Below are 25,390 nucleotides of genomic sequence, written 5' to 3'. Positions count from 1 at the left end.
GGGGTAAGCCTCCGCATCTGATCAAGGCTTTCCCCGTCCTCCTGTGTCCCACGGCAGAGGCGAAAAAGCTCCCGGAACGGCGGGGATGTAAATATTTACCTTCCCGGCTTCAGCGCAGGCGCAGTATCGGCTCTCCACTCGGAGATAGGGGGAAATAGCCAATCGCTGTCAGGCCGCTCTACTGCACAGGTGCAAGTCTCCTGCGCCTGCATAGTAGAGCGGACCCAACAGAGATCGGCTATTTCTGCCTATCTCTGTGCGGAGAGCCACAACAGCGCCCCCGCTGGAGCCAGGAAATGTAAATAAATCAGCGCTTATCAGGCTTGTCGAGGGAGGATTCCAGGGCACTTCGGGGGAGCCAGCGCTGGACTGCCTGCAGCTACAGGGATGGGGGAAGGATCCTGAGACTTCTACCGAGGTGAGTACCCCCCAGGAGAACTTTTTTTTGTTACAGATTCTCTTTAACATGGTAAATTCTGACAGAACTCAGGTTGACAAATAATTATAAATAATGTACAGAACGAAACTGGCGGAGAAAATACCTTTTCCATGACATTTTTTCTTGTGTTCCAGACAAACACATTAATTTTTAAATAGATTTTGTACTTCATCATGTCTATCTATGATACAGCAAAGAACCCCGTTATCGGAAGTCTCAATTAACCGGCATGTCTAAAGGGATATCAGGGACTTTCTTTTTGGAGGATTTTGTGAGTGTTTTCAGCCTTTAAAATACTTACCGAGCCTCCACGGGACGTGTAGCAGCCTCCCTCTTGCTCCTAGCGGCTTCCGGCATCTGTGCACGCAAGTCAACGTGTCACATGACCCGATGCGGGGTGGGGGGGGGGCGCTAGGAGTCCCCTAGAACCAAGTGGAAGGCTGCAAGACATCACTGGAGGCTCAATGAGTATTTGGGTTGGAGGTTTGTGCTTTTTTAGTAGCTGGTTGCTCAAGCAACTGGAAAGCACATGTAACCTGGATCCGGCGATCTCCACCGGAGATGGATATTGGGGACTCTGTTGTATCTATATAGCAGAGTCCTGGTTATCCAGACTTCAACCAAACAGTAGTCTCAACCAACCAGCACAAATCGCCGGCAGTACTCACGGTGTTGAAGGACAATTTCTTAGGCTGTTTGTTCTGCTGTGCTTAAAGGCGGAGTTCCATGGCTCCACCAAGGTTAATATACTTTCAATTACTGTATTTTAACATTTAATACAGAATTAATTGTATGTATATAGAGTGAGGTATAGCGGTGTATTAGCTAGGCCGATTCTTAACTTTGAGTCTCAAGCAACCAGAAAACTCACTTATCCAACATCAGCCAATCCCAGTCGGTGCCAGATAATCAAAACTCTATTGTATTATTTTTTTATTGGCGTTTATGGGCTCGATTCACTAAAGGGTGCTAACACTTAGCACGACAGTGATAAGCCGCTTTGCATGTGATATCATGTGCTAAGTATCATCATCACATGGTAAGTATTATTATCACGTGAAGTCACTGCAGATCACGCAAACGGAATGTAGATCATGAATTATTACTGTATACAGTACATAAAGCGACGCAAGTTAAACTTTGCGCGCGCCGTATTACATTAACTCACTTGTTGTAAGCACCATTGCTGATTTCATTACCAAAGTCTATCTTCTGATCGTGCAAAGCGCCGTAGTTTTCAATGACATTCCGCACTTAGCGCGTGAAGATAAAACTTAACATGCGAACGGTGGAAACTGTTCACGTGCACAATGCTTTACACGCGCATTTTTACGTGCAATGCCTTTACACTCGAGTTTGCACGTGCAAAGTCTTTACAAGTGATAACTGAGTTATCATGCTTTAGAGCCCAATGTCTTTATTAAAACTGTATTTTTCACATTTTCATTGTGTGACGCTAATGTGCAGTAGATCTGAAGTATGCCAACTCTTTTGCAGCACTTATCGGCAGGGCTACAACTCCGCCTCCAGGCGATCCAGAACAACGCCAACCAGCAGAAACTGCGGATGTTGCAAGGATCGGCGCAGATCATGCACAACTCTAGCGTGCTGCGGAAATGGCTGCAGTGCACTCAGTTCAAAATGGCGCAGGTGGAAATCCAATCTTCTGAGGCTGCCTCGCAGTTCTATCCTCTGTAACGTCTATTAGACAGCGAGGACATTATTTTCACCCATGAAAACTGATGTTGGGAGTAGATCTGTTTTACAGTTTTGACCATAATGTGGAGAGAGGTACCGATTTCAGAATCTTTAAAACTGAGTTTGGCTGTAGGCTTAAAAGCGCTTGTCAGTTAAGGTGGCCACACATCTTGGGATTGGGCTTTACGATTAACCAATCGATTCAATTAATTTATCGACTCGACAGAGAATCTAGTATCTTTCAGTGCGCCCGACGACTGAAAAGTGGCCGATAACATGTCAAATCGACCAACTTCATTGAACGAGCAGAATGGAAGATATCGGTCGATTGCACAGAAATTGGCTACTGTACACATATCATTGGATTGACACTGAATCGATATTTGCATTCAGGGCATGGTGGCACAACATTGGTCAGATCAATAAGTAAATCGCATATCTCTTGTAGTGTGTGGGCCACTAGCCAACCTTCGATTAACCACACTGACGTTGGCCGCTCAATAAAGTTGACAGCTTAGTCAATTGAAACAACTTGCTAGATGTATGGCTACCTTGATTTAGTGAAAGATAACCTTTTCAGAGCGCAACCTCCCTTCATCAGGTCCATGAGCATACTGAGTAATATCAGAAGGGAAGATAGACTCCGATAAAACTAATTCTTCAAGAAATGACTATTTATGCAGATTTAAAAAGGCATTGTTCCTTTTCATTATCTATTGAAAGACTCTCTTACCCATCCAGCTGTTTATTTGCACTTGGGTGAAGGTCCGTCATTTAGCCAGCATTAAGCGTAAATCTTGAGCCCTAACATTCAGTGCCATGACATTTCTTTAATACCTTAGTCTCCATTCCAGCATTTCTTATTCTCATATACCTGAAATTAGGCAGCCTTTAAAGTGCACTTGCCACAAATTGGCTCTTTCCATAATCTGAGTCTCCACTCTGGTGTAACAGAACATTTTTGCCAAATAATCAGTCAGTTCTTTTTTTATTTTCTCATCTTGTCTATTAGAGCACTTGGCTCTGGGTTACCCGCCTCCTCTAATGGATATCAAAGGTGCTGTCAAGAATTACAAAAAAATGCTTTAAAGGAGCCTGAAGCCTAAATTATTAAAAAAAAAAAACCCCAGATATTTACCTAAGGAGAGGAAATGCTCTGAGTCCTATAGAGCCTTCCCGCTCCTCTCCCCATCCCGTCGTTCCGGAGCTGGCTCCCTGGTAGCAGCTCTCTTCTGCTGCGGGCGGGCTTTGAAAATCTTCAGGAGCACTCGGGCTCTTAAAGACGGGCCACTCTATAATGCGTACGCGTGAGCGCCCTCTCTCGGACAGTCACGTGTGCGCAGGACAGAGCCGCCCCTCCCATATACTTCCAAAGCCTCAAGCAGGGGGAGATTTGAATGGACGAGCCTGCTGGGGGAACGAGAGGGCGAGGAGAGAAACAGGGAAGTAATATAGGACCCAAGGCCTTCCACACTCCTTATCTGGTTTTTGTTTTATTTTTGCTTCAGCTTCACTTTAAGCTTTGGCTCTTACAAACTATGAAGATTCCACAGAAAACAATGTATCAGTGCGCTCACTTAATAATAGTCCTGAATAGATTAATAAAAGTCCTTTTACTTAACAAATAAGTCCTCTGGATCGCAGCATCAGTCACCAAGCATAAGATGTATTCCAGATATTTCACCCAGATACTGCGCTCACAGCTTCAAACCGGCCTCATTCCGTATTATAGCTCAAAGAAAGAGGAAACACAAAGGACATAGCATAATACTGTTTTGACAGGCTTATTCCTTCCCACAACACCCAGTGCTGTAAGCAATACTTTCGTGTGTTTCCACCCACAGGGTCTCACAGGTCCTCACCGTTTTACGTGGCTGCCAGATCACAGACAGCTTTATAAACCTTATGGTGTCACCAGGCACACAAGTGTGTCAGCAGACCAGATATCCCAACACCTTCACTCATGGACTCTCACCTGCTCAGAATGCCATCCAGATTATAAGACAGCCTTAGCGTTTTTTCTTGATTGTCAAACCAGCATCTCACCCGCAGATGGATCTCCAGCACACCCTTTGCTCTTATTGCCTAATGAACTGAAGAGCCTCACATAGCGTAAAAAAGTACTTTAATTTAAAAATTTAAAATCAGTGCACTCACATGATCCAAAAAGTTTTCAAGCATAAAACAAAGTTATCCACGCCAGCTCTGCACGTCTGTAGCTCCGCCCGGGCTGGTGAGATCGGCTGGTCGGCCATACAGTTTAGTGCCTATGCATGCCCTTGGTGTCAGTGAAAGTCTGCTGCGCGGGGACCCTCTCTATCTGGCAGCATACCATCTATTCATGGCCCAGGGATAGTTCGCTTTATGTTCCTTCCCTCCCACTCTGAAGAAAAGATCCGGAGTAGCGTGGTACCGGTACCAGTGTGGGTGAGGTATGAGTAATGCGTGCTGGGTCATGTGTGAGGAGCGCTCCACAGGCAGTTTTAAGTGTTTTTAGGTATTGTGGATCTTATTATGTGGAATTTTGTACTGATTAAAGGTTTATTATTGATTGGATAAGTCCACGAGCAGTTACTATATTATATTGAAATTATATGGAAGGAATAAGCCTGTCAAAACAGTATTATGCTATGTCCTTTGTGTTTCCTCTTTCTTTGAGCTATAATACGGAATGAGGCCGGTTTGAAGCTGTGAGCGCAGTATCTGGGTGAAATATCTGGAAACTATGAAGATTGTCAGAAAGGGCCTTAAAATTAAAAAACAGAAAAAAATTAATCCCTGTTAAGTAAAAATTCACTTTAAGAGCAAGTGCAGAGTCCTGACTTAGATTATTACACAAGCCTATTTGTGGCAGTTTTTTTAACTCGGTAAATCCTGTAAAAAAAAGTTTTAATTAAGTTACAACTAAGGTAGAAATACAGTGAATATTTGCTTTCCAGTTTAAAAATACCAAAGAATGACACCAATATTTTTGCTAATATCGGTATGTTGTCCATAAATATATATCTTCTTTGGACAGTTATATCTCCTGGAAAAAATGTGTTGAACTCGGCAGCCTTCTTTTTAAGTTATTTTATAAAATTGTTTTCTTTAACAGCACATGCATTTTTTTACGTTAATAAATTGATTTGTTGAGGAACATTTAAAAACAGGTCCACTGAAAGATCTCACATCAGTTTTTGGTGAATAGCAAGAGACAGCACATACATAGTTGGTCTTTGGACCATTCCCTGTGGAACTTTAGCAGACCTCCTGGAAGAATTATAGGAAGAGGATAAAGTTGGAAGCTCAGGCAGATGTAGTTCTAGGGGAAAGATCCAGCACACATGTAATAACTGGGCAGACTAAACACATTTTTGAGGGTCACCAGCTACCTCCATACAGACGTATTAGTTTGTCCAGTATAGAGATTGAATATTTTTCTTCAGAGATCAGATTAGAAGAAGCACTTTATTATATTATTTAGAGATGTTGGCCTTTATTCAATTCAGTTTTTCACCTACGTTTTCTCCTAGGATACATTTTTAATCTTCTGTTTAAAGTAACTTTTCAGCGCTCTGCAATTGAAAAAGTGTTTTCTTGCTCGTTGGGGGCTAAAGGCAATTGAATAAGTGTAAAAATATCACTAAGTGTAAAATAGCACCTATGAAAAAACACAGGAAAAAAAGTGAATTGAATATTGAATACGGGATCGTGGGGCTGGATGTCACATTGGTGGCAGCGGTGGGACGAAATCTTTGGCGTCAGTCTGTTCACCGTATTTCAAGCCATCGGATGTGACTATTCCCCGAATGGTAACGGTGGCAGATTAGACAGGATTGGCGCGCTTTGTCATATTATCTGATGATCCAGCAACCAGTCTTTTAACGTCAGCTCGCTCACAGTCTTACAAGCCATCGGTGGCGATTAATCCCCAATGGTACTGGAGTAAGTTAGATGGGATCGCTGGGCTGGATGTCACAATATCCTTTTGGTAGCCCCGCCCTCATGATCTCATGTGAGTTAACGCAAGGCAGGGCATCTGCTGCTGGCTAAACTCATTGGTAGCTGTAATGCGTAGTTACCTGTTCCAGATGGCTAGATTGGCTTTCCTTTACTCTTCCTCCACCTGCAGCGCTGCAAAAAGGGATACTGGCCATTGGCCCTTGTTCAGTTCACTTTTTTTCCTACGTTTTCTCCAAGAGACCATTTTCATCTTCTGTTTAACCTGTTAGCAGCCATAAACAAATTATCTCACTTTAACATAATGCACTGCTTTTGTCTTCAGCAGGCATTACTCGTTGTGCTGTAAATTGTTGGCTTGCTTTGATCGCTCTCTCCCAACAGAAGACATAGAAACTAAAAGCACAAGTCCTCTTTTATTGTCTTACACTGCCCCCTAGTGGCAAGTGGCCATAAATGCACATTATAGCAGACACTAAGAAATCTAACAATAAGAAATAAAAAAACATATGCTAAAGTAAATTGATCTGGGGCACTGGCAAGTCTCTAAATAAATTGGCTGCAAAAGGGTTTAAATATATTTTCAGCACTCTGCAATTGATAAAGTACCAAAAGAAGGTAAAAAGTACTATTATAATTAGTATTTTCTTCCTTGCTTGCTGGTGGCTTTAAAATGCATTTTGATAAGGTATGAAAATATCACCTATGTGGAGGAAACTAAGGATGAAAAGTGAATTGCATATGGGACATTATCTGTAAAGTGCCTGTTCATGGACATGGAGGATCATCTTGCTATTTATGTTCAAAATACTTAAATTAAAGAGAACCAGAGACGAAGCACCCTCATGTATTCTACCATATATATCAATGGGAACATGACAGTAAATACCTACCCTGCTCGCTTTCATTCTTCTCTTCTAAATCTACCTGTTATCAGCCCTGATAAGAATCCCCGACTGAGCATTCACTCTAGCTTTTCCCAGAATGATTATAGCTGAGTCAGTCTTCTGTGAAGTCTTTTCAAGCCCAAGTGTGCCCCCTTGTGGCTCTGCTATCCTGCTATTTATCCTGGAAGCAGCAAAGCAGAGCCACAAGGGGGCAGACTTGGTTTTGAAAAGACATCACAGAAGACTGACTCAGCTATAATCATTCTGGGAAAAGCTAGACTGAATGCTCAGTCGGGGATTCTTATCAGGGCTGATAACAAGCAGATTTAGCAGAGAATAATGAAACAGAGAGCAGAGTTGGTGTTTACTGTCATGTTCCCATTGATATATATGGTAAAATACATGAGTGTGCTTTGTCTCTGGTTCACTTTAAACCCAAGTGTTTCTGAAAAAAATATAAACAATTGGTTGGAATTTATTGCAGTTATTACTTTTACCTTTTTAAATGTGGCCTTTCATTAGTTATTAGTGATGTTACCCTAAATGGGGTTTTAAATACCTTAGTGCTGGAGTTTAGCTTTAGCAAAATTACATGTGTAGCTCATGTGGTCTTAAAGCAAACCTGAAGTCAAAAAAAAAAATTATGACATAACAAATTGTATGTGTAGTATGGATATATAATAGAAAATAAGTAGCAAAGAAAAGAGTGTCATAATTTTATTTTCAGTTATATAGCTTTTTTTTTTAATATAACATTGCATCATTCTGTTACAGTTGCAGTTGTAAAAGCACACTCTGTCTTTTAAACTATAAAACAAAGCAGAAATAACGACCGTTTGAACTTTCCTGCAGTAAAAACTTATCTCAAGCTGTCTCTCACTGTTTTTGCTTCAGAAAACGGGCCTCTATTCAGCCCAGTGGGTGAAATAGCTCAGGGCCCTTTCACACCAGAGGGATTTTTCGGCGTTTTAACGCCACGGCCGAAGTTGGCGTTTTGCTAGGTAAAAGAAAGTCCATACACTTTCATTTTACCTTTCACATCTAACTCGGCATTTTGGAGCGTTGTGTTTCAACGCTCTCAGGAGCTTTTTCAGGGCTGTTTACAGCCGAAGTTGGCTGTTGGCGTTTCAATGATAGTCAATGGAAAATGCCAACTTCAGCGTTTTCAAAGCGTTTTACAGCTGACTTGTTCACTTATTTTTATAGAAGAAAAAAAAAAGAACGTTTTCATATGAGCTGTAAAACTCTTTCAAAAGGCTTTGAAAACGCTTTGAAAACGCTATGTATTGGCGTTAAGCAAAAGGCTGACTTTCAGCCTTTTCTACCGCAGCCTCTAGTGTGAAAGAGCCCTCAGAGAAGCTCATTTGCACAGATAACTGAAGTTTTTTTTTAACTCTTCCTGTACTGGAAAACAATGAGACTTTTTTTCCTTGCTACTAATGTTTTATTTATTAGCCGTACTACACATTTTATTATATCATACGTTTATTTTCGCTTCAGATTTGCTTTAAGACAAAACGCTTAAATAGTATCAGAAAAGAATAACTTTGAAACAAGTGGATTTATATTAATTGGACAATAATTTTATTTAAATGCCTCTTAATCTACTCTAATCTGTTGCAAGCCGCTCGGCACCTGCAGATTCGGAGCTCTGCTTCCATCCTGAGTGATGTATTATTGGTAGGCCCAGGGAAGGGAGAGGAAACTTCAAGTGAACATCTGGATGCTTATTCTCCATGGAAAACATGACAGATGGAGCGCCGAGCATATCTTATTCCCGCTGTAAATCACTCCAATAAAACCTGAATTGAATATAAATTGAGAAGAAACCGCAGGCTATGTCAACAGGGGGTATAATGGAAAAAAATACCTTAGACAGTAAATTCTTAAAAATAATAATAATAAAATAATTGTACAGAAAAAAAAAGGATTTTTTTATATAAGCAAAAACCTATTTTTTTGGAAAAATACAGCTATGAACTGGGTTGTTATCTTTATTTTTTTTTCACATACTCTGCTACACGCTCTGCTTGTGTTACACTTTAAATATGTTATTGCTGCTTTTTAGGGGTAAAATGGGACAAATGAGATTAAAAAAATGGGCAAATTATATAAATCTTTGTTATATGTTGTTTTTAAAACAAAACCCTAATCCGTCTCTTCACTGTGGTCTTAGAAAGTTGTACCTTTATGTAAATATATATAATAAGCTAGGTGTAGGTAGCATAGCACTGTATATATGTATGTACATAAGGAACGTATCATCATTTATACATATATAAAAATAAACATTTATATATGGAAGATTTTTTAATTATACATATGTACAAAAAAAAAGTACGGTATACAAAATTGTAATGGAAAGATTTATTCCTGAAATGTCTTTGGTCTTTTTTTGTCAAAGTGCGTCACGTTGTCACCACTACCCTATGTTGACCACCCGTCTGATTTTCCTGCCTATTTATTGCTAACAGGAGCATAAACACTTTGGCAAATGAATTTAAACAACAGATTGCCTGTTTAAATTATATATGGACGTATGCTGGAGATTTTTCTTTTTGGTAGACAAAAATGCTTTATAGACATTTTGGTGGCGTTAAATGAGGTCTTGATGATTATTTTCTACTTTTTGAATTAAAGTCAGCTAGTCATGATAGGATCATTGAAAATGCATGACAGACTTTTTTCCAAAAATCACTAGGCAAGCAATCATACTTAATCTTGGAACTCATAACATGATTGATCTAAAAAAAATGCAGATAATGCTTTGTTGACGTCACCAGCTATATGGTTTATCTAGATTTGGGTCCAATATGGTACTGTCATAAAATGTGCACAATAATCAGCCACTTTCATATTGTGAGAATTTCATTTTAATTTCTGATTGCAAAAATTAATTATGTCATGTATGTTTAATCTATGAATTATATAAGCAGGGAGTTTTAAATTGGGCTGATGCCATTTATTGGCTAACTTAAAGCAAGTCTGAAGCAATTGTAAAAAGAAAAAGAAAACAGATACCTAAGGAGAGGGATGGCTCTGGGTTCTATAGGGCCTTCCCATTCGTATCAAAGTGTCCTTGTTCCCCCGCAGGCTCCTCCATTTGAATCTCCCGCCGCAGGAGACTTTGGCAGTCTTTGGAAGCACCCACACTCCTTAAAACTGATGGCTCTGTACAAGGCGCAAGACGGCACTCGTACGTGTGCTGTACGGAACAGCCTGTCTTCGGAAGCCTGAATGCTTCAGAAGACTGCCGAAGCCAGCCCAACCCAGAAGAGAGCAGTCTACGACCGAATAGTCTAACGGCCCATACTAACGGGCTACAATTGTCGCCGCAACAGGTTGCCCGTGAATATGAGGCGCAACACGGGCGCGCACCCCGAATCGACGCTGCGGTCCCCAGGCGATTGGCGTGTGTACGTGGAGGGACCTGGCGACGAGCTGTCGCCCAACCTGTCGCGCACACGCTCCCGTGTGCTGGCGACAGGACAGAAAGTAGCCCGTGAGTATGGGCCATTAGACTGCTATTGGGGGAGTTTTATGAAACTGCATGCAGCTTGAAACAGGACTGATACTAACATATCATTAGTAAATTCCCAAGCTGCATAAATCTGTATAAAATTAACATTACATATGGTTCAACTCAAAAATATTATCAATTCAATTCGTTATACTGTTCTAAGTTAGTGATACTGTTCTTGATTATTTTATCTATTGCTGAGATTATTTTTGAGATAGTTGTTTTAATTTATAACTAAGAGCCTATTGAGATATGGTTCCTGAAATGTGTATTTATTGCTGGGATTATATGGAGATTTTACATAAATATTGCTAAAAGAATCTAAAGAATTGCTAAAAGAAAATACAGTACTAATATTTTGAAACTCTTTATGAGATTACAGTAAGTGAGAATAAAGTCCATTTTATTGATTACTAAGATTCTATTGATAGACTATTCCTAAAACGTTTATTAATTACTGAGATTATATTAGGATAAAGTTAACTGTCAAATCAGATTTATCTATGAATATTTCTATACACGTTATCTACAAACATATAGAAATGTTTCTTATTAGGAGATAAAGTCCATTTTATTTATTACTGAGATTTTGTTGATATACTATCATTAAAATGTTTATTTACTAAAATTTTATTTCAATAAAGTTAACTGTTTAATCAGAAATGATTATGCATATCACTATAGGCACCATCAAGTAATATACTGAAATACTTAAAGAGACACTGAAGCGAAAAAAAAAATGATGATATTATGATTTGTATGTGTAGCACAGCTAAGAAATAAAACATTAAGATCAGATACATCAGTGTAATTGTTTTCAGTACAGGAAGAGTTAAGAAACTCCAGTTGTTATCTCTATGCAAACAAGCCATTAAGCTCTCCGACTAAGTTAGTCGTGGAGAGGGCTGTTATCTGACTTTTATTATCTCAACTGTTCCTGGACTATTTACTTTTCCTCTGCTAGAGGAGAGGTCATTACTTCACAGACTGCTCTGAAAGACTCATTTAGAATGCTAAGTGTTGTGTAATTTGCACATATTATAGAATGATGCAATGTTAGAAAAAACACTATATACCTGAAAATAAAAGTATGAGAATATTTTCTTTGCTGCTAATCTTCTAGTAATTATTCATAGTACACAACCAATTCACTATATCATATTTTTTTTCGCTTCAGTGTCTCTTTAAATTAAATCATTTTGGGCCTGATGTATTAAATTTTAACTCCACTTTGCAATACAAAAAATATATATTGTATATCAATGCTTAACAAGCCATTTTATACAGAGCAGAAAGTAAAACTTTTAGTATTTTCTGGCAACAGCCTCATCTCTATTGAGCTAATAAAAATACACTTAGAAATTAGATGAAAAACTGTTCTTAAAGTGGTCTGAAACTCCGACATAACATTCAATAAAAATGTGGTATTTTACTTTTTATTACTCATACAGTTATCATATTTGCTTTTGTGCATAAGTTACAGTATAATTGTCTGTTTACAAATTACAAGTTTCCAAAGTGTAGTTTATCTTGCCCTGAAAGCTACCATTGCATTTTATTCCAACTGCTTTTTATTATATATTAACATCTTCTGATGAGCTGTTCTGAACTCTGTGTGTGCTTGCAGCACAGAGAGCTTCACAGAGAGCTCCTTTTCACTTGTTACACTCTGTTTACACACATGTATCAACATTGGAATGCAAACAAAGATACTGTTATCTACAGTTTGGATGCAGATGTGAAGCTGAATAGCAATATAAAGTGCTTTGTTTAACCATTTCAGTGATGTTCTGCAAAAAGAAAAAAATCTGGGATAGTAGTTTTCAAGCTGTGAGGAATTTTTTAGAACAAAGTAGAAATGCTGACTTTAAGGACCACTTTAAAATGTAATTTAATATGGTGGAGCAAACCAGCAAAATTCAACATAGGTTCACCAGACAAAAAAAAATTACATTTCAAACAACTGAAAAACGTCTAGTCTTCCTAGAGGACTACTGTGCAAAAGTGTAGAGTATTTTGAATTTATTTTGAATCATAAAATATGGGCCTCGCAGTCAATATTTTATCTTTTTGGTGCACTACCTGCTGATATTAACTATATAGGAATTTCTTGTTTATCTCCAGAGAACCAACCTAATTTAATGGTCATCTTAATAACCCCCCCCCTCCCCCCCTCTTTTCCTTCCCACCAGCTAAAGCAAACCTGTCTCACAAATCAGCTTATTACTTTAAATGTGTGTTCAGATACACATATAAGAAGGGAACATTAGATGTCTGTTCTTTTTATTTTTCCCCCATTTGTGGCCTGTAGGTTTTATAACAGTCAAGCTATGTACACCCTTTCAATTATGACAGAGCAGTTTCTGCTGGACACTGTGGGGGACATTTATCAAGCCCTAAAGTGTCTAATACACAATATTAGTAGGTTTATAGAAATCCCTTCAGATTTGTCTCAGACATCCTAAGAAATCACAAAATAGTGCAGATTCCTTCTTAAACTGCTAGGAATTGGAGGAGTTAGAAAGGTCTCTCAGACAGTGCAGTGTGAAGGAAATTGCTGTTGCTGAAGTAACCAACACACCTGCTGTCAGCAGGCTCTGAGTGAGGGGGAGGAGCCCTTCACAAATCACATCTAGCCTGCACTGCTGCACTATCTGGAGAACTGCTAAGAAGCACTTCTTAACCTCCCTAGCAGTATTGACAGATATATCCGCCCATAAAGACATGCTGTGAACAGTATAAACGTGCATATACATCAATACTCTCCTGCACTGTATACTAGACCCTTGCTTGACACATTTTGGCAAGTTACAGGAAAAAAAAGTTTTAAAAATAAATTTTACACTTTTTTTGTACAGAAATCCTGGGGAAATTGAACACTGGGTAATCTGCAGCAATTTAGGGATGGATTTTCACTTTTCTTAACTGCAGTGCAGCTCTAGAAATCCATGCTAAACTGCCGCTATTAAGTAGGATTTGAGAAGCTTCTTACTATCATGCAGAACAGTTCCACTGCTGGTTAGAACAATTACCCGCCGCTAATTACCTGCCGCCTCTCGACGCAAATTCCATTGCGTAATTACAGTGTATCTGTCACGGTAATTCCTGTGCGCAAAGGAGCCCGGGCAAAGCATCTTGGAATCTGCAGCCAGGACTCCCCATTGGTCCGTGGTCTCAGCCATTTCATTGTCTCAGACAATGGACCAATGGGGGAGCCCTGGCTGCAAATTCGAAGATTTAGGGTCTTAAAGTTGTGATTTTTTTTCACAAGTTTTTAGACCCTAAAAAAAGAAAAAAAAAACATACTACAGAAAGATCTGCATCAGCTCCTGCATAACTCACTCAGACACGGGATTTCCGCTCTGAGCTATGGATTCCATCCCAAGCCTGACTCTGGATTACCGCTAAGGAGGTTAATATGTATGTTGTGAGGGTATATTACAGTTATATTTTGCCTATATGGGCTTGTAATTCGTAATGGGTGCAAAACTGAAAAAATGCACCTTTATTTCCAAATACAATATTTTAAATGTTGCAATAACTGGGACAAATGGGCAAATAAAATGTGTGGGCTTTATGCACAGTAGAACGTTTTATTTTAAAACTATAATGGCAAAAAACTGATAAATAATGAATTTATTTTTCAATTTTTTTCTCATTATTCCTATTAAAATGCATTTAGAATAAAAGAACTCTTAGCAAAATGTACCACCCAAAGAAAGCCTAATTGGTGGTGAAAAAAAAAACAAGATATATATTGTTTTGTTGTGATAAGTAGTAATAAAGTTATTGGTGAATAAATGTAAGGAGCGGTGACAGGGGAAAATTGCTTCTGTCCTAGTGAAAACACCTGCGCGCTGAAGTGGTTCAAGTGGACCCGAACCTTTGCATAGGACATAAGGAAAGCACAGAGAAATGCACCCTGTATGTACTTAGAGAGATCAGCATGTCTAATCCCCCCTCATCTGTGTCTAATCACACGCTGTAATTTGAGCCCTTAGTTGTGTCAGCTGACTGCCATGGCAGAGAGCTCATTTGTAAACAATATGTCTGCTTCCATGAAAGCAGGAAGTAAACACTGATTTATTGCAGGATTTGTATCAGCTGTAACAAAGAAATGTTTCTCTTTAAAAGTTATTATGCTGTTGCTTATCTTTTAGAGCAGAGAGAAGTTCAGGTCCGCTTTAATAATATAGCACAGCAAAGAGCAGCAGCCTGGCTGGAAGTACAGCAATACTTGTAGCATTTGATTATATTGCAATTTGCTGTAATGATATCAGTGATGGATGAACTGTGATAGGGTAATAAGGGCTCCTGCAATTTGTGACATTTTGGTTGCAGTAAGTTTATTAACCAAACATTAGAATAGAATTGACATTGATATGGAAATTTCAAGGATAAATTGTATAGCTCAGTCTTAAAGTGGACCTGAACTCTTGCTCTGGACAGAAGGAAAACAGTGAGAAATGCACCCTGTATGTATTTAGAGAGTTTAGCCTGTCCAATCCCCCCTCATTTGTGTCTAATCACAAGTTGTAATTTGGCCTCTCCCCTGTGTCACATGACTGCCATGGCAGATAAGCTCATTTGAAAGCACAGGCTGTAAACAATACATCTGCTTCTATGAATCGGGAAGTAGACACACTGCAGATTTATTTTAGGATTTGTATCAGCTGTAACAAAGAAATGTTTTCTGTTTAAAGGTTATTATGCTGTTGCTTATCTTTTAGTGCAAAGAGGACATTCTGAGTTCAGGTCCACTTGAATGTTATAAGGAATATGTTGCAACTGCTGAGCTTGTAATAAGAATTACAATCAAAATGGGACACTCAGCAAAAGATAAAATAAACTGTAGACTGAAAAGTCATACTCACCTCTGCAATAAGTCTTTTGCTGTTCTCCAGTCCATCTTATATTTTTTGAAGGCCTCTAAATCACCAGAACCTCTGTGACAGCAGTGCAGATCCTCTGATCCCTCTACGAAAATAGCTAATGTATCCCTCTCCTTCCAGTATAATAGGTGCTTAGGGTAGGTATGGGATCAGTTTTTATCGACGGCGCCATAGCTTAAAGGGACTCCGTGCAGTGTAGTAACTATAGAAAGATGCATACCATTTTGAAGCTCTCTTTTTCCTCTTTCCAAAGATATATAAACCGCCACCCTACGCCTTTTAGTTTCCGCTATTTTCGATCGCAAAAATAGCGAAAACTAAAAGGCGTAGGGTAGCGGTTTATATATTGTTGGAAAGAGTAGAAAGAGAGCTTCAAAATGATATGCATCTTTCCATAGTTACATTGTATTATCACAACCAAACAATCTATATCTTGTTTTTTTCACCACCAATTTCTTTTGGGGGGTACTTTTTGCTAAGAATAACTTTATGCCAACTGCATTTTAACAGGAAAAATAAGAAAAAAATCATTATTTCTCAGTTTTCAGGGTTTTTTTTTATAGTTTTAAAATAATACATGCTGCCATAATTAAAACTCACACATTGTATTTGCACATTTGTCCTGGTTATTGCAATGTTTCAAATTTTTCCCTAGTACAATGTATGGCGCCAATATTTTATTTGGAAATAAAGGTGCATTTTTTTTTCAGTTTTGTGTCCATCACTTATTACAGGCCCTTAATTTAAAAAGTAACAGTAATATACCCTCTTGCCATACATATTAAAAAAGCACAGCGCCTAAGGTAACTATTTATGTATTTTTTTTAATTGTATATTTTTATTTTATTTTTTACCCTAAAAAATGTGGGTAACTATTGGGGAGTATGGCAGGTACGGGGTTAATTTTAAATGAAAAAAAAGTCTGTTTGTCTAAAAAAATCTTTGTAGATTAAATTTTACTATTTAGCCACAAGATGTCCTCGCGCATAACTTCCTTATGCGTAGTATTACAGGAAGCAATGCGTGGACATGTAAGTATCAGCTTTTGGGAATGAGGGCGCCATCTTGTTGATGGCGCCGTTCATTCACACAGAGACTTAGTTTAATGAAAGAGAACTGTGTTTCCATTCATTGATCTCCCGTCTAGCGTCGGCAGCGGTAACGAGCGCGGGAAGGGCGAGCGGGTGTGCACGGCGGGGACGGACATAATAGCTACGCCCCTCCCCTGCAAGAAGATATGGGGAAATGCAGGGACGTAGTTACTTGTTCCGGGGGAAGGGAAGTGTTTAATAGGTGAGCAGACACATAGTACATTTTTGGGGGAGTTTTTTGGCTAAATTAATCCCACTAAGTTAAAATCATCTTCCGCTGACTTTAAAGAATCAGACTACAGTATTTGTGTAATTAATTAATTAATGTGTTATTAGTCCACATGAAGTTACCATTTCTCCGGGTAATAAATCCTAAATAAAAGTGCACTTACCATTTTGATAATGTCATTTAATATTGTGAAATAAACCAGCAACATTTCAGTAAGTTTGAGCAAAATGGTTTTCACCAGGGAAAAGAAATTCAGATTCTGAACAACTAAAGAGCTCTATTAATGTTCATTTAGAAGGATTTTTTTTAATATGTGTTTTGTGCAATTTTATTGTCTTCACTTTTTTTTTTTTTGTTTGTTTGTTGTTGTTTTTTTAACAATATTGGTTTAGATATTTCATTTGGAACCTTTTGAAGAATTGGACAATGAATGAAAGTAGAAAATATTTTTGTATTACTGCCGTGCAATGAGGTTAAAATACAGAAATGAATCCTGACCCACACCAGCTAAGTTAACAGGAAAGTACGGTAATGGTAGTGACTTGTTTACCACAGCAGTAAAGCAAAATCTTTACTATTTAACCATTTGTAATATTTCATCATTTTAGGGAAAATGACAGTTTTTCTTTCTACTCCAAATGGGGGGCTAAAATGTGGATGAGGAATATGGGAGCTGGTTGAGAGATAATTTTTAAAAATGATTCCAGTAAAAGAGATCATTACTTTCTAAACCTGACAAGTCATATTAACAGTAACAGAGCATGTTTTGTAGATATCCTCAAAGTCCACAGTTGCCCTGTTTGTACATCTTTAAAGTCCGATGAGATGAAACTCCAAATGAACTGTAAAAAATAAAACATTGTCAATCAGAAATGTCTCAGTAGTTTTGCTGCCAGTATTTGATTGATCTACTGAAAGCATCTGATGAAGGCAAGCACCTACTGGGACTCCAATATTTTTACCTGTTTTTCAGAGGTCCACGGAGCTCTCTAAAGTATGACACACTTTGCTTTCTGTATCTCGACTTGAGCGAAGGTTGTGCCTTACTCTTTGTGCTGGACATTATCCTGTACAAAACTAGGCCTTCAAAGATTGAATTTGAGATCTAGATCATGCCAACTACTAATGGAACATCATTGAGTAAGGGCTTTTTTGGCAATTATGGTGTTCCAGAAGATGTCCACCATCACCCAAGGCTCATTCACACCTTCAACTCACGTCAACTGAAGGGATCTTATAGGGTTAAGCTAGCCAAGTAGCCAATATTATGCCATGCTGATGTGATAATTTAGGTGTTAAATAGGCAGCTCGGTATTATGTATACTAGTACTCACACCATATTTCCTTCACATCCCTTCCATAAGATCACCAGCAGATAAGTATAATCATTCCTTGAGGATAGCATGTTTGGCAAGGTATTTTGATGCTCCTTTCAGCTGATAGGCAAACTAGGCAGACAAGTTTGCCTATGCCAATAAACAGCCCTGCCTATGGGAGCTCTGCAAGGTATGTGGAAGTATAAGCTTGTAGTAGGCTGCCATGTCTGCTGATTACAGATAATCAATTAGGATCATCTTGCATGGAAATAATTCTGGCGTGCATGCAAATGTAATGCAAAGCTTAGAATTGGGCCACTTAAAATTGGCAGGAAGCACATTTGATTGGACCAGTTTTGAGCTGCATAGAATTTGCATTAAATTGCCTTGAAAGCCAGAATCATTTGCATCTCACTGGCTGTATGTACTGCTGATGGTTTAGTTGATTTATATGGTCAAAACTTTTTGTGGAGAGTTGTAGTTGATGCAAAATCGTCTTTTATACCAGCAAAAAACAAACAAAAACAAAGAAAAAAAATATCAACCAAACACCTCTTGTATGTCATTGCTTTTATGAAATGATTTATGCCATGTAACAGTGTAATAAATAATAGAAAGATTAATTGTGAATAAATTCAATTTAAATAAAAGCATATTGTTTCTATAAATGTGGTTGTTTTGTTTTTTTAAATTTAGGATTGGTTCTCTTTCAGTTTTATGTGTACCATGAGTGCGCATGTCTACACAATGTGAGAGAACCGCCGCGTGTACTGACAGCAAGGCGGCTGATTCCGCATCCAACGCGGCGGTCTGCACGCGGAAGCGTGCGTCTGGTAACTTGGCAGAACGCGGAAAAGCCGCCGCATGTACTGACAGCAAGGCGGCTGGTTCCGCGTCCAGCGCGGCGGCTTGCACGCAGCAGCGTGCATCTGGTTTGGCTGAGTCTGTTAGTTCACACAGGCTTAGGAATACGCGTGCGCGCGCTGAAAGGCAGAACTTTTATGATGGCCAAGGGGGGGTCAGCTGACCAGGCCGATCAGCTGACCTCAGAGCTGGTAACCATTGGTTGATCACTTCAGGGTGGTGCCAGAGAGCGCTGCTCTATATATGGTTACTGCTGGCCACTCTCAAACTGTCTGCCATTGCGAACACTACGTGGAAGCACTCAGACCTTAGTCAGATCCAGCAGTGTGTTTGAACCAGGAGGACCTGGGAATTCACACTGAGCCAGATTACTTGTGTTTTTATTCTGTTATACTTCAGACTAGTTCCAGGGTGGTGAGACCACGGACCTCACACCCAAGACTAGGGAACTTGTGTTATCATTCTGTTATACATCAGACTAGTTCCAGGGTGTAGAGACCACGGACCTCACACCCAAGACTAGGCATTGTTTGATATTTGTTAAGACCTGTTGCTTTCCTGACTATCCCTCTGCTCTCTGATTCGGTACCACGCATATCTGATATTCTGTTGCCAAACCCTGCCTGCCTTGGATACCGAATCAGCCTTCTGTCTTTGTACTTTGTCTGTCCGTGTGTTGCCGACCTGGCTTGCCCGACCTCGAGAGCTATCTCTCTCCACTAAAGAGATAGTCTCCAAATCAGTCAGTGACATCCACCTTCAGGTGTCACTCACTCTCTGGCCCTTCCTACCTTCAGCCTGACTCCACTCCTTGGAGAGTCTCAGGCTGCTGGAGGGTTTCTGTACTCTCTACAGCAGTACCTCCTGTACTGCCAAGGCCACCTGCTCATCAGGTGGATTACTCAAAGTCATACTGTTACACCAAATACTCAATATATATATTCAGAGGTGTCCAGAGGTTAGTACTATATCTGTATTATTGGTGATTCTGCAGATCATCCATAATCAGATTTGGATCTGGATTCTTGGTGATACTGCAGATCACCAATAATCAGATTCTCTCTGTGTGCTGACACCGATCGTTACACACAATTAATTAAAATTAATTATAAATATATTGTTGCCCCTTACACACTCCTAGGAGTTCTGGTTCACCATGAGCTTGCTGGGTAGTCTGTAGCTACACGTCCTACCCCATAGAGCCACATTAATCCATGCCATGAACTGATGAGGATCAACCAGTCCGAACAGTCTGTATGCGTGTTGGATAATTGTGGCTCTATACAATTAAGAAGCTGACACATCATTGCATTCCAGCGGATCTGGAGGTGTGGCTAGCTTCCAGTGACAACAAAGGATGATTTGCATATTCAGCAGTGATGCATTGTGGGACACATCTCAGAGCTCACTCCAACCTGAATTATTGCAAATACCTTCTGTTTTAAGAAGGCAAACTGTTCTGCTTAACATTTTACTAAGAGGGCTCTTTTGTTCCTCTGTAGTCCCTTACACACCCCTAGGAGTTCTGTTTCACCATGAGCTTGCCGGGTAGTCTGTCATTATAAATATAATGAATTACAGCCCCTCTCTTAGCACAGATTAGAGATGGGTAATGAGATGCTAATAAACTGATGTTAATGTTATGCTAATGTTATGCAAATATGTATGCACCTTGGTATTGGACTGCTGCATTCAATTGGTCCATTTCCAAGCTGAAAACACCTGAATAAAGTTTGCATCAACTTATTATTATCATTGATGCGCTGCAGACTTTGTGTCGGAAATGCAGAAACTTTGATACTTTGATGGCGTGACGTGTTTAAGTCTCCATAGACTTTCTTGACCCTTGCGGCGGGGAAGCGTAACGCCGGGCGACGCAGCGCAAGTTTAAAGGGACCTTCTAAGGGCTGGTTCACACAAACTTCTGCTGAGCTTCTGCTCAGCGTCTCGTTCAAACGCTGTGATTTTTTTTTCAATAATGCCAGCGTTTAACAGCTAAGCTTTCAATGGCTTTTGAAGGCTTTTATTGGCTTTCAGGAGAGCGTTGCATTTTCTGGGCTTCTGGTGGCGTTTGCAGGAAGTATAGGGAAAGGCTGGTCTTTTACTGACTTTCAGTGGCATTTGCTGGCTTTCAAACGCCTTCTAGAAGCTGCATGTTGCTTTTAAGACGAAGGTCAGAACACAATAGATTTTCGGGGGCAGAAAAAGTAGACTCCATTGATTTTTTTAGAGGGTGTTATTAGCAATGGGAAATGTTTTAAGATAAATTGCAATCGCTATTATAACTTGAAGGACTACTACCTCATAAAATTGAAAAACTTAAAATACATAAAAACATAAATAAAAAGTTCTTTTCTCCCAGAGTAGAAATCTGACATTTATTGGACTAGAAAAAACACTCCTGATTTGCAATACGAAAAAACCCTAGATAAACCTTATTCGGAGATTGGTTAATGTTAGTAAAACATAACTTTTAATAAAGTCGGGTTAAAATAGATAACTCGAACAGATTATACTACCCCTTAGTGCAAAAAGTGATATATTGGGTTGGGGATAAAGGTCATTTGTCTGTCGGACTCTCCTTCAAACTCACAATGCATGTATCAGGGAAAAACCCAGGATTTTTAAGGGGGGGGGTTAGGGTTCCTGAAAGGTCTCCCTCAACCACGCACAATACAGTATAACAATATGGTTGGACATCATGCTGGGTACTAGGATGTCCAATTTGCTCCCAATCAACAACGGGATCATTTAGAATCAGTACGGATACAGATAATAATGAGGACAGCCAACATTGCTAATGAAGGGTAAAGTGAAGCATTCAAACAGCAGGACACAGGGCTGTGCTCACACCTGGCTCTGTGCTCTGTTAAGTGTCCCAGAGCTGCTCCATGCTCTGTACATCGAAAGTCAACTGCAGTGGGGAAAGAAAGGGGGCGGTACTGTGAGCTGCACGATACCTGCAGATATTCTGGTGTCTCAACTGGTGGCTGTCCCCAGACACTGCATCGGCCCTGGTCTGAGGGGGGATTCCGGGCAGCTGTAATCTCCCTGTGCGTTTGCCTATGTGTATATTAACAACCCCACACACAACACACATGGGTTGTGTGTGGGGTTGTTAATATACATGCATTGTGAGTTTGGAGGAGAGTCTGACAGACAAATGACCTTTACCCCAACCAAATGTATCACTTTTTGCACGAAGGGGTAGTATAATCTGTTCGAATTACCTATTTTAACTCGACTTGATTAAAAGTTACGTTTTATTAACATTAACCAATCTCCAAATAAGGTATTGGACTAGCCAATCTCCTCATGGAGGATTCTCAAGGTTTTCTTTATCTCAAAAGCACTTTGCTCAAACCAACTGTCAGAATAGTGTGCAAACAGGTCGGGGGGCGGCCAGCATCTTTATATAGATCCTTTCCAGGGAGTGGTTTCATAAAGAATAAATGAAGTACTGAGAATCCCCCATAAGGAAATGGACTAGTCAAAATCCTGTTGGTTTGATCAGATTTCTACTACCTACTGTAAGTGATGGCAACATAGGAGAAAAGTAATGTATGGCTCATTTTACTCTGAAAGAAACGGACTTCTTACCTGTATGTGTTTACATGTATTTCAAATTTTACCATTTGTCGCGATAGGGGTCCTTTAAGAAGGAACAGTAGTGAAAATAACCTAATTATTTAAAGTTGCTTAGGGCTCATTTACTCTAGGAGCTGATCCGTGCGTTTTGGCCGATCGCTCCTAGGGTGCGGTAAGAAAGGTAACATGAATGTCTATTGACTTTTATGTTACCTTTCACATTAGACAAAGTGTTCCAGAGCGTTACATTTTAATGCATCTGGGAACTTTTATTCGTCCGGCGCAATCGTTTTCCCATTGGGTGAATTAGAACTGGCGCTGTTGATGTTTGGCCATTGTAACATCCTTCCTCTCCCTGATTTACATTCTGAAATGTATTATTGATGGTGACACCATTAGTTCTGCCAGGTGATCTGTACGGAATGTTTGTTACTGAGAGTTCTATGCACAGAGGGTGTGTTTTTCCCACAAATGGCCTCTAAAAACCATCAGTAGACTAGTCTAAACTGCTTAGTAAATTGTCTACTGATGGTTTGTTTTAGACCTGTTTTTAGACCTGATTTTAGAACTGGTCTAAAACATTCGGTAATTAGGTCGAGATTAGACCAGCTGATTTCTGTCGGTAAAGTAATTCTGTGAGGTATTTTAGATGTGAGGATGGAACCTTTTGAATTAATTATGCAGGAGTTTATCCAGAGGAGAGCTCATCAGAGGAGAAGGATGTCACAGATATTTGTTTGTGAATTGCATCTTTTAGTCATTTCCCCTGCTTTACTAAATTAAAGAGACTTCATAACAAAATTTTGAGCCTTATCTCTTCTATCCTATAAGTTCCTATACCTGTTCTAATGGGCTCTGGATTACTGCAGTCTTTTCTAGTTGCACTGTCTCTGTAATATATCTAATATTTTCTTTGTTAAGCTTTGTTGACCCAGAGAGGAATGCACTGCCTCTGCTGTGATAGGGAGAAGTTATGCACGCCCCCTGCAGGCTCTGTTTGTGTGCTTTGTTTATTAGTCACAGACAGCTCTCTGCTCTCAATTTCAGCTTGTCTGAGGGGGGAGGGAGCTGCAATGTTGAGAAACTGTGAGAATCCCTGACTGGAGTTCACTATGTAATAAAAACTTGTAGTATACTGTAACATGATATATATATATATATATATATATATATATACATACAAACATCACTTCCTGGTTAGCGGCCATGTTTTTTGTTTGTAAACACTGCCTAAAACTGGCGAGTAAAAGCCAGGATCGTGGCGGAAATGGCAAAGAGGGATCCAGGAGATCACAGTGACTTGATCAGTATGTTTTTTAGTGTACAAATCGGACAGTACAGATTCTCTTTAATTACCAAATGTTTTAGACCAGGTCTAAAAGCAGGTCTCGAACATTCAGGAGTTATTAGTGAATTCCCTTTTGATGCAACTGAAAAACCATCAGTAGACTAGTCTAAACTGCTTAGCGAATTAAGGCCAATGCGACAGGGTTCCCAGACAACAAACTGAAAGGACCATGGTCATGACATCACACTGCTATACAGACCCCCTGATGATCCATTGGAGAAAAGGTAAAGATTTCGAGCGGGAAAGGGGGTATCAGCTACTGATTGGAATGAAGTTCAGTCCTGGGTAGGAATACCTTTATTGAATATTTTGTGGAGTTGTTCCTTAAAGAGAACCCGAGGTGGGTTTGAAGAATATTATCTGCATACAGAGGCTGGATCTGCCTATACAGCCCAGCCTCTCTTGCTATCCCAAACCCCCCTAAGGTCCCCCTGCACTCTGCAATCCCTCATAAATCACAGCCACGCTGCTGACAAACAGCTTGTCAGAGCTGGCTGTGTTTATCTCTATAGTGTCAGTCTGCTGCTTTCCCCACCTCCTGCAGAACTCCGGTCCCCGCCTGCATCCCTTCCCTCCCTGCTGATTGGAGGGAGGGGATGGGGGCAGGGACTGGAGCTATGCAGGAGGCGGGGGAGCAGCTGACACTGACACTACAGATGTAAACACAGCCTCACAGCATGGCTGTGATTTATGAGGGATTGCAGAGTGCAGGGGGACCTTAGTGGGGTTTGGGATAGCAACAGAGGCTGGGCTGTATAGGCAGATCCAGCCTCTGTATGCAGATAACATTCTTTAAACACACCTCGGGTTCTCTTTAAGATAATGATGTTAACCATCCATACAGGTTAATTCCCATCTCCCAGTTCCCTGACTGAAGGATTGAATCAACATAAAGGCCTCCCCCATAATTTACAATGTGTGAATCCTTTCAGAAAATCCATCTGACCGCACTTGTGTGAAATAATGTGACAAGAGAGGATCATAAAATTTACTGTACTGGAAAAATTGCTTGGGAACTGTATGCAGGGTTTATGGCCTTTATCCATGATGCCATCGCACAGTAAATCCACGAAATGAACATTTTACGGTGCGAGGCTATATTTATGGCTGCCGTAAACGAATGCATAAAAAAAAAAAATTCTCGGGCTTTGGAACAGGCGATCTCTAAGCATGTAAAACCAAAGATTAAATATATATCGATGGTCGTGAACTTAGAGGGATAAGAACAGCCTTAGGCTTCCGCCTATGAAATATTACCTGCATGCGTTGCTTTATCGGATGTAAAGATTTTTCTGTACGGAGGTGTTTGATGCCCACGTCTGGGAGATTTACAGGAGTATAACTCAGAGAGACTCGCATTACGGTCTCAGCATTTGTACAATCCTGCCTAAAGAGGCCCTGTAACCAAGGATGGAACTCCATCCCAATCAGTAGCTGTTACCCCCTTTCCCATTAAAAATCTACTCCTTTTCACAAACGGATCATCAGGGGGTCTGTATGGCTGATATTGGGGTGAAACCCCTCCCACAGTGTGATGTCATCACAGTTTCCTGTCTGTGAACCTCATTGCATTGTG

At 39.9% G+C, this 25,390-nt stretch overlaps 1 protein-coding gene across 6 annotated transcripts in view; it reads left to right on the top strand.

Moving 5' to 3' along the window:
• Positions 1–10,870, top strand: part of UNC79 (unc-79 homolog, NALCN channel complex subunit) — a 282,366-nt gene extending 271,496 nt beyond the window's left edge. For 5 of the 6 annotated variants that reach the window (XM_068254657.1, XM_068254659.1, XM_068254656.1 and 2 more), the window contains one exon: positions 1,937–3,812. In XM_068254657.1, coding sequence (XP_068110758.1) covers positions 1,937–2,137 — 201 coding nt within the window. In that variant the 3' untranslated portion in view covers positions 2,138–3,812. Of the gene's footprint in view, positions 1–1,936; positions 3,813–8,590 lie in introns of those variants that run through there. The other variant, XR_011024177.1, reaches the window with a different exon arrangement.
• Positions 10,871–25,390: the final 14,520 nt, after the last annotated feature.

The sequence above is a fragment of the Hyperolius riggenbachi genome, chromosome 9 (genome assembly GCF_040937935.1).
Source record: "Hyperolius riggenbachi isolate aHypRig1 chromosome 9, aHypRig1.pri, whole genome shotgun sequence".
NCBI lineage: Eukaryota > Metazoa > Chordata > Amphibia > Anura > Hyperoliidae > Hyperolius > Hyperolius riggenbachi.
Note: the sequence above shows the minus strand (reverse complement) of the source record. Positions and strands in the feature narration are given on the sequence as shown.